Source organism: Pollachius pollachius (assembly GCF_949987615.1).
Source record: "Pollachius pollachius genome assembly, chromosome: 6".
NCBI classification, from domain to species: domain Eukaryota; kingdom Metazoa; phylum Chordata; class Actinopteri; order Gadiformes; family Gadidae; genus Pollachius; species Pollachius pollachius.
This window is the reverse complement of record NC_136939.1, coordinates 25,855,605-25,865,491: the sequence shown is the minus strand read 5'-3', so window position 1 is coordinate 25,865,491 and position 9,887 is coordinate 25,855,605. Positions and strand designations below refer to the sequence as shown.

General features: G+C 49.1%; 1 protein-coding gene across 1 annotated transcript; it reads left to right on the top strand.

Annotated features, from left to right (window-relative positions):
* Nucleotides 1-9,838, top strand: LOC307076561 (coiled-coil domain-containing protein 80-like). The gene is made up of 8 exons (XM_079737600.1): nt 1-1,034; nt 1,518-2,702; nt 2,832-2,988; nt 3,481-3,617; nt 4,218-4,369; nt 4,933-5,036; nt 8,545-8,628; nt 8,858-9,838. The coding sequence occupies exons 1-8, from the start codon at nt 216-218 to the stop codon at nt 9,151-9,153; spliced, it is 2,934 nt and encodes a 977-aa protein (XP_079593726.1). The 5' UTR covers nt 1-215; the 3' UTR covers nt 9,154-9,838.
* Nucleotides 9,839-9,887: the final 49 nt, after the last annotated feature.

The following is a 9,887-nucleotide window of genomic DNA, read 5'->3' as shown; positions in this document are numbered from 1 at the left end:
GAGAGAGAGAGAGAGAGCTAGAAGGTCCTCAGAGTGCAGATGGAGCCCCTGGTCCCAGCAGGACTGGATCATCTTGTTGGAAAAGACGCACAGAGCGTCTTGGCTCTAATCATAGGATGAAAATTCGTATAACTACACCCGTTCCCGTCTAAAGAACTATTTTCAAAGGTCTTATCGGTCCGTTTTGCCAACACCTTCCCTCCAAGTGGATTACGATGCGGTTTGGAATACGACGCAAAAGCTGTGACTTCTATGGATGTCGTTCCCAAACGCTTCGGAATAACTTCGGGCATGGCCGTTACGCAGAGATTTTACGCGTGGAACGACTAAGAAGAACGACAGAGACTGAGATGGCCTCCTCGATTCAAAGACTGAAGCTTTCTTCCTTTTTCACGGGACGTCCCGGCATGAGTTGGACACTGCGCCTCTTCTGCGCCACGTTCCTCCTCCTGCTGACGCTCTGCAACGCGTCGGAGAGAGGATTTCCCCGAAGGACCGCGCCCTCCCGAGCAGGCGTGTCCAACAGGACACACCCCTCTCTGAACCCGGGGCAGCATGCACTGGGTGGGGACGCACTCCCGGACATGTCCACCGTTTTAACGCCAGGGAATCGAACGCCGTTCTCCCATTTGGCAAACCAGCGCCAAACCCGGGAGGGGGAGCAGGTGGGGGCGGGACCCATCCGACGCCCCCTGCCGAGCCGGCGTCGAATCCCGGTGCAACGCACCCCAAAGACCCGGGTCTCCGCCCCCCAGGAGGTGGACAACCAATCAGAGCCCACGGCCCGAGAGCAATCGCCTTCGGCGCCTAGAAACCCTGCGCCCGGCGTGTCCGCGGCGTCCGCGGGATCCCTCAACGTCCTGGCGAGCTTTGCCGGCAAGAACCGCGTGCTGGTGATCAGCGCGCCGACCGAGGCGGACGGCTACTATCGCCTGATGATGGGCCTGCTGCGCCCGGAGGTGTACTGTGACATGGCGGAGCGGCACATGCATCAGGTGGTGCTGTTCCATAGGGAGGGCGCAGCCGGAGGCAAGGTAAGGTAGAGTTTTGGTTGGACGTCGATGCAACGCTTGGGGCTGAACGATAAATCGTTCAAAAATATAGATCAGTTTATATGTTGTGTTGGTCATACTATAGAATGATTTAACGCTTATGTTTAATGAATAATACAGAACTTAAGGAATTTTAAAAAGAAAATCATGTACTAAATTGCAATCGAAATAAAACAATTATAATATCAAATCATCTGTATCCAGCGGTTCTTCTATAAAACATTGAATGATGAAATATATATACATCAAATATAGAAACGTTTAAATTCGATTATATTAATTTGGTGATCATTTGACCCAAAAATCGAAATCACGATGAAAATGGGATAAATTGCACAACCCTAAAGGGGGGTGTCAGTCATTACTTGAGAACTAAAAGGGGGTGTCAGTCACTACCTGAGCCCTTAAAAGGGGTGTCAGTCACTACTTGGTCGGTCTGACGATAAAGTTCCCTTTGACTTTAAGGTGCGGCGGGTCTCGGCGCAGGGCGAGGTGACCGAGGAGCGGCTGGACCCCGCCGCCGTGCCGCGGCTGATGGCGTTCCTGAAGCTGGAGCGGGGGAAGTTCGGGATGGTGCTGCTCCGGAAGAACCTGCAGGGGGCGGAGCGGTACCCGTACCCCGTGAGGCTGGAGGCCATGTACGAGGTGATGGACCAGGCGCCCGGCAGGAGGCTGGAGAAGGCCAGGCAGAAGGGGTTTGTGCAGAGGTGTAAGGCGGCCGGGGTGGAGGGGCAGGTGAAGGGTGGGGTTGTGACGGAGGGGGTGGAGATGAAGGAGGTGGTGGAGGAGGAGGATGACGTTGCGAGTGCGAGTGCGACCACGAGTGCCACGACAACGACAAGGTTCACCACGACCACGACGAGAAGACCTCCCAGAACCACCACCACCACCACCACCACTACCACCACCCCACCCACGACCACGCCCACAACCCCGCCCACAACCACCACCACCACCCGACGCCTCTTCATAAAGCGCAGACGTACGACCACCACCACCAAACTCCCAAACACCTCCACCAGACCCCCAACCACAACCACCGCCATGCCCAGTACAACCATCATGGCCTCCACGGCCACGCCAGCACCACCCACCTCCACCACCACCACCACCCCGGCCCCCCGGGATACCCCCACGTGGAGCGGGGTCCCCGTGCAGCGCCCGGACTCCCGGCGGAGTGCGAGGTTGAGGCCGGGTGCCAGGAAGGTGCGGAAGAAGCCCCCGCAAGTTGTATCCACACACCCCGCCCAAACCCAAACAGCGCCAGCTGTCAGACATTTTGAAGAGGGCGAGGGCGAGGGCGAGGAGAACGACCTCCTCCTCGGAGGAGGGAGTCGGTCCCTGGACGGCGGTGGCGCCACGGCAACCACCACCCCGAGTAGGAAGGTGGATGCAGAGGAAGGCGGAATTAAGGTGCAGGAAGGTGAGATTAAGGCGCAGAAAGCAAGCAGGAAGGACAAGGCGGACAAGAAGAAGAGAAAGATGGCCGGGGTGGAGCTTCCCCCGAACCCGCATGTCAGAAAGAGCGGGAAGAAGGGCGTGAGGTACCAGGAGAACCAAGATGGCGACGGGCCATCTGGGAAGCTGCCCAAAGTGGCCAGCCCGCTGACGGCCTTCTTCGGGTCCTTTGAGAAGCGCAGACGACTGCTGGTGAGTTGTCTTCCGACGTTTCCGATCTCTTTTAACGTTTCCGATCCCCCCCCCCCCTGTTTCCGATCTTTAAGGCCGTTTTCCGATCTCTAACACCGTATTCCAATCTCTCCGATCTGGTTCCTCCAGGTCATCACGACCCCGGAAGAGGAGAACCGGATGTACTCCCAGCAGAAGGACGAGTACCTGGAGAAGGTGTGTGAGATGGCCGTCCGCAAGCTGTCAATCATTACCATCTTCGGAACGTGGAGCAACGGCACAATGAAGATTGACCACTACCAGCTGGGTGACTCAGGGGGAACCGTGCCCCTCTCTCTCTCTCTCCACCTCCCTCCATTCTCTCCCGATCTGTCTCACTCTCCCTCTCTCTCTCTCTCTCCTCCTCCTCCCTCTCTCTCTCTCTGTTTCTCTCTCTCTCTCTCTCTCTCTCTCTCCTCCTCCTCTCTCTCTCTCTCTCTCTCTCTTTCTCTCCTCCTCCCCCTCTCTCACTCGATCTGTCTCTCTCCACCTTCCTCCTCTCTCTCTCGATCTGCCACCTCCCTCTCTAACAGACACACAATCACTCACTCACTCACACTCAAAACACACACACAGACACACACGCACGCACAAACGCAAACACCGCGTTTTGTGTGTGCGTGTGTGCGTGCCTACGTGCGCGCCTACGTGCATGTGTCGTCTGCCCCTTTGTTCGGTTCATAACACCAGGAACCACACCGCACCGATCTGGGCTGTGTTTATTGTGTTATCATTGTGTTATCGGCGGGTTTGTGTACAGAGCAGGACAAGGCTCTGAAGGGCGTCCCTCAGGACGACCTAACCAACCAGGAGCTGATCCGAGAGCTGAGGACCGACCTTGGCCTGACCTTCAACGATTTCTACATGGTGCTGACCGACTACGACATGAGGGCCAAGGTCAGTGGTCACCTGACCTGTCTCCTGGCTCCAGAAATGATCCAGTGGGATTGCGGATCACGCTCTACCTGAAATTTGGTATTTGGATCGCAGTGATCCAATCCAATGTTCCTTTAAAAACTGGCATAAAAGTAAGATGGATTAGGGGATCCTGGATAGCAAGACATGGGTTTTCAAAATCCTGATCAATTTGATCAAGATTACATTTTTTGAAAAACTTTGCCCTCTGGATAAAAAGTCAAAGTCACCTCTATTGTCTATGTACCAGACATACAAAGGAATGGAAAAAGACGTTTCTCACTATCCCACGGTGAGAGAGATATAAATGCACAGGCACAACAGATAAAGACATTTCCTCACACTAAAGTAAACAATAAATTGCACAACAGATAAAGACGTTTACTAATCCTAAAAAAAAATAAGTCCTCCCCAGGGGGAGTATGGGGGTAGGCCCTCAATAAGGGCGTGAAACAGCCTGCTTGTGCTCAAACTCCATTTCCGTAACAGTGTGACATCAGACTGCGTAGTGGGCATTGCCGGAGTGCAGAAGTCACGCCTCCTACTCATTCAAAATGCATTCTTATCAAAAATGCCTTACAGCAAGAGTACGAGGTTCCCATCGCCATGACGGCCGTGCTGGACTACATCGACACCTTCAGCTCACGCATCACGGAGATGGACCAGCAGAAGAGGGATGGGGTCTCCTGCAAGAAGGAGGACAAGTCCAGATCCCTGGAGAACTTCCTGTCCAGGTGAGACCAGGGGCCGTGTGGTAAGGGGCGCTTTAATAAATAAAAACAAAACTGACAAAAATAAAAAAATCAACGGTTTAAAAATACGGTGTCTTGTTGTCCATATGACGCTTTGGTAAGGTTTATACTTGCATTTTGGTACTTAGAAAAAGTACTTGAGACTAGAATTGCCTGCTCAAAGAGTCCCTTACATCCCTGTTACTTTACGGGCAAGAGAATCAAGACTCAGTTGTACGCACTTATTGCATGTTTGTAAGTCCTGGCACTTAATGTACGCACTTATTGTATGTTGTACGTCCTGGCACTTAATGTACGCACAAATTATATGTTTTACGTCCTAGCACTTAATGTACGCACTTATTGTATGTTGTACGTCCTGGCACTTAATGTACGCACTCATTGTATGTTGTACGTCCTGGCACTTAATGTATACACTTATTGTATTTTGTAAGTCCTGGCACTTAATGTACGCACCTATTGTATGTTGTACGTCCTGGCACTTTTAAATATCACTTAGCATCGTGAGTGTCTTTGTTTGTGTTTATTAAACGTTGGGTTTCCAGGTTCCGTTGGAGACGGAGAATCTTCATCATCTCCACCCCTGATGATGAGGATTGGGCCTATCAGCAGCAGCTCTACAGCCTGAGCAGTCAGACCTGTAACCTGGGTGAGTTCCCCTTAAACCAACCCAATCCAACACAACTCAACCCAACACAACCCAACCCAACATGACACAACACAACACAACACAACACGACCCAACGCAACACAACACAACACGACCCAACGCAACACAAAACAACACTAAACTACACAACACGACACGACACAAAAAAATAAACAGAGAGGATCATTCATCCGCTAAGTGTCTGGGAATGTTTGCTCTTGGCTGCCTGGCTTTATTGATGCTGTATTGGCCTTTCCCCAGTAAAGAGTGACGCCTCTGGTTGTGTGTCTCTGTTTGTTTGTCTCTGGTTGTGTGTCCCTGGTTGTGTGTCTCTGGTTGTGTGTCTCTGGTTGTGTGTCTGGTTGTGTGTCTCTGGTTGTGTGTCTCTGGTTGCATGTCTCTGGTTGTATGTCTGGTTGTGTGTCTCTGGTTGTGTGTCTCTGGTTGTGTGTCACTTCGCTGGGCATGCGGTCTGGTTCTCATCATTGTGTAGCGCACACGGGACTGTTAAACTGAGGGGTTTCAGACTGCAGAGTAAAACCGAGCATTCTGCTGGAGTCTCACATGGGCTCAGAGCTCTGAGGAGACAGAGTCAGTCCCTCCATCACCGTCTGCTCTCTCACAAACACACACCCTCTCTCTCTCTCTCTCTCTCGCTCTCTCTCTCTCTCTCTCTCTGTGTCTGTGTCTGTCTCTGTGTCTCTCTGTCTCTCTCTGTCTCTCTGTCTCTGTTTCACTCTGTCTCTGTGTGTGTATGTATCTCTCTCTCTCTCTCTCTCTCTCTCTCTCTCTCTCTCTCTCTCTCTCTGTCAATTCAATTCAATTCAAAAAGCTTTATTGGCATGACTATTGTGGTAAACTAAACAGTGTTGCCAAAGCATTACAGTGTTATAAATATTATGTATAATAACAAAAGAGAACATCAGAACAATATGTACATATAACAACCTATAACAATATACCATAACATACAGATGTACATATGTACATATAGAAATAATAGTAATATTATAGTAAAATTAAATGAATGTAAAGAGAAGCTCCATAAAACGCATTATAGGTTACGAATAATCATTTAAATAAAACAAAATAAAACAGTGAGGCCTGGTGTAGAATGTCATCCTCTCATGTTGCGGCAGGCTGAAAAAAACTATCCTGCGAGGATGGCACTCTCTTTTCTCTCTCGCATTAATATTTTTAGTTGGTCTACATGGGAGTTTATAAAATGTGGGTGTTTTTGGCCGAATTTGCTAAAGTATACATCGCAGCAAGGGCGTAGGAACCGGGGGGGAAGGAGGGGACGTGTCCCCTCCAATATCGGAGACAGGTGCATTTGTCCCACCTAAAAATTATACCGGATCTTTCAGGTTTCTGATATGTGTCCCCCCCAATGTTAAACTCATTCCTACGCCCCAGCTTCGCAGACATTTTTTAATTTGGGGCAGTGGAGGAGGAAGTGCTGCTCGGTCTCTACAGCAGCTTCTTCACACTGCTGGCACAGCCACTCCTCTTTGGGCAGCCATGATTTCCTATGTCGGCCTGTTTCTATGGCCAGACTGAGCGTCTGTACTTTGTTAACATTACTCTGTGTCTAACATCAGTCACTGTGGTCAGGTAGGGGGCCACAGTGTACTGTCTATTTAGGGCCAGATAACAACAATGGGTGAGGTAGGTTTGTTTCTGATGTTTAATAATTTGGTTGAGACTAATTTATATGTTCACAGGCTGGTCCTGAGGCAGATCAGAGGGGGAACCTGTCTGTGGACAGAGCCTCAGGACCAGCTGAGTGAGGGGACTCCTGTTCATCTCTTGGCTTTGCAGGGCTTTGTGCTGGAAGGAGTGGGGGTCACATTGTTTTAGATGTAGCCAATATTTAATTGATCATTTTTGGATTTTTAATAGCAGGGGATACTGGCCTAATTCAGCTCTGCAGCCGTTGTTAGCGGTTGTCCTGTGTACCTGCAGAATGCTTTTACAAAATTCAGTGTTTGCAATTTCAATTGGATGTTTTTCCCATTGGTCAAAAAGTTGGTTTGTTTGTGGACCGCACACTTCACTTCAATAGAGCAGGATGGGTTCTATAATTGCTTGAAGTAGTTTGGGCCAAATTAGAATTGGAATCTGAATGTAAATTTGTCTTTTGATTGCATAAAAAGCATTGCGTGATTTCTCTCTCAGTTCATTGACTGCTGGATTTAAACTTCCAGTGGAACTTATATTCAGGCCTAAATAATTGTATTCTAAACAGTTTTCTATTTCATGTGTTCCTATTGGGAAGTGCAATGTGTTTCCCAGACATCTGGGTCTTTTCTGGAATATCATGGATTTTGTTTTCTTAATGTTAACAGCTAGGGCCCAGGTCTGACAGTAATGTTCTAGTAGGTCTAGACTCTGTTGAAGTCCTTCTTTTCTCTCTCTCTCTGTCTCTCTTGCTGTCTCTCTCTGTCTCTGTCTCTGTGTCTCTAACTCTCTCTCTCTCTCTCTCTCTCTCTCTCTCTCTCTCTCTCTCTCTCTCTCTCTCTCTCTCTCTCTCTCGCGATCTCCTTTTTCACAAACACACCTTCTCCCTGTCTGTCTCTGTCTCTATATGTGTCTCTGTCTCTGTTTGTCTCACTGTCTCTCTGTCTGTCTCTCTCTCTCTCTCTCGCAATCTCTTTTCTCACAAACACACCCTCTCTCCCTCTCTCTCTCTCTGTAACAGTCCACCTCTCTGCGGTGAGCTTAATCACAAAAATACGGTAAATGTGACGTCCCTACTGCGGTCTGGCACACATTCTTTCCGTCACATTCGACTCAACCCATTCTGTGTTTTAATGAGGTGAAGGCTAAACGACTTTGTGAGAAGCTATTGTTCTGTTTCCGAAGTCTTGTCTGTTCTCAAATGAATAACGTACAAAATAAAAAACAGAAGCCTGAAGAAATACCTTGAAATTAACTTTAGGGAAGTTTAGGAGACCATCATTACATTTACATTCAGGGCATAGCTGCTTTTTGTCTTGTGCTGTGTTCTCTAGTTTTGTTTTGTGTTGTTAGTTTTGTGTTGTTTGTTGCATTGTGTCGTATTGCATCGTGTCGGGTTGTGTTGTTGTATTGTGTAGTTTTGTGTTGAGTCGTGTTTCGTTGTGTCATTTTGTTTAGTCTTGTCTCTTGTTGTGTTGTTTCATGTTGTGTAGTTTTTTGTTGTGTAGTTTTGTGTTGTTTTGTGTGTGTTGTTTCATTGTGTCGTATTGTGTCGGGTTGTGTTGTTGTATTGTGTAGTTTTGTGTTGTGTCGAGTCGTTTTTTGTTGTGGCCTTTGGTGAAGTTTGGTCTCTTGTTGTGTTGTGTCATGTTGTGTAGTTTTGTGTTGTGTAGTTATGTGTTGTGTAGTTATGTGTTGTTGCATTGTGTCGTATCGTGTCATGTCAGGTTGTGTTGTTGTATTGTGTAGTTTTGCATTGTGTCGAGTCGTGTTGTGTTATGTTGTGTTGTGTCGTGTTGTGTAACCCCTAACCTCTCTCGTTGTCCAGGCCTGCGCCACATGTCCGTTCTGAAGCTGGTCGGGAAGGAGGCGGAGCTTATGGGCGGAACCCTGGAGCTCTATCCAATCAACGGTGAGACGCTAATGATGCAATGATGCAGCGCTGCCAGATTGGGCCAGTCTGATGCACTGTTGCCAGATGGGTTGCCAGATTGGGCGGGAAATCTGGCCCAATCTGGCAAATTTAAACCTCTGGCACATGTTGTATCGTGTCCTGTATTGTTGTGTGGTGTCGTGTTGTGTCACGTTGTGTTGTGGTGTTGTGGATCAACTCAGCACACGTGACTCCCTCCCCCTTCCAGGCAGCTCCAGCGTCGACCGCGAGGAGCTCTCGCCGCCGCTGGTGGCCGACCTCCGGAACTACTTCCAGGTGAGCGCTGAATACTTCTCCATGCTGCTGGTCGGGAAGGACGGGAACGTCAAGTCCTGGTACCCATCCCCCATGTGGTCAATGGAGCCCGTCTACGACCTGGTCGACTCCATGCAGCTGCGGCGCCAGGAGATGGCCATCCAGCAGTCGCTGGGGATGCGTTGTCCCGACGACGACGGCCGAGAGCGAGAGCACGACGGATACGGTCACCGCGGTTACGGTTACTAGGCGGGGAGTGTCGGTTGTGGGTGAGATGGGGGTGTTGTAAGGAGGATGGATGCGGTCGTCGTGGTTACGGTTACTAGGCGTGTGTGTGTGTGTGTGTGTGTGTGTGTGTTTCTATGCACTATGTTTTAAGTCACGTGTGCTGCCAACACAACACAAAACTACACTACCCAATCAAACACGGTCGACGGTCGTCGTAGTTACGGTTACAACGGGATTCTGGTCATAGTGGGTGTCGTGATGCTCAGTGGGTCGGATGGGGGCGTCACCCCATCCGACGGATACGGTCACCGTGGTTAGGGTTGCTAGGTGACCATGCTGGCGTGTGTCGTGTCGGTTGATCGGATGGGGGGGGCTATGACTGTACGACGGGTAAAGTCACCACGGACATGGCTCGGACGAATTTGGTTACCGCAGTTACGGTTGCTAGGTGACTGTGCTGCGTGTGTCGATTGACCATATGTTTTTATCAATGTTTAAGGCTCAGGGTACGATTGTATTTTAAGTGCTTTCCAGAATGTGGTTGTAATGATTTGAGTGTGTTTATTTTTGGATTGTTGTGTACTTAAATATATTCAAACAATATCGTATAGATGTATTTTGATGTTGTTGGACGATGTCAAGCTCAGGCTTAATGTACCGTTTCTGGAATCTGAATTTCTGAATAAAAACGTTTACTTTGTTTTTACTTCCAATGTTTGAACAAAATGTTTCTCTATATATATTTAGATACAATT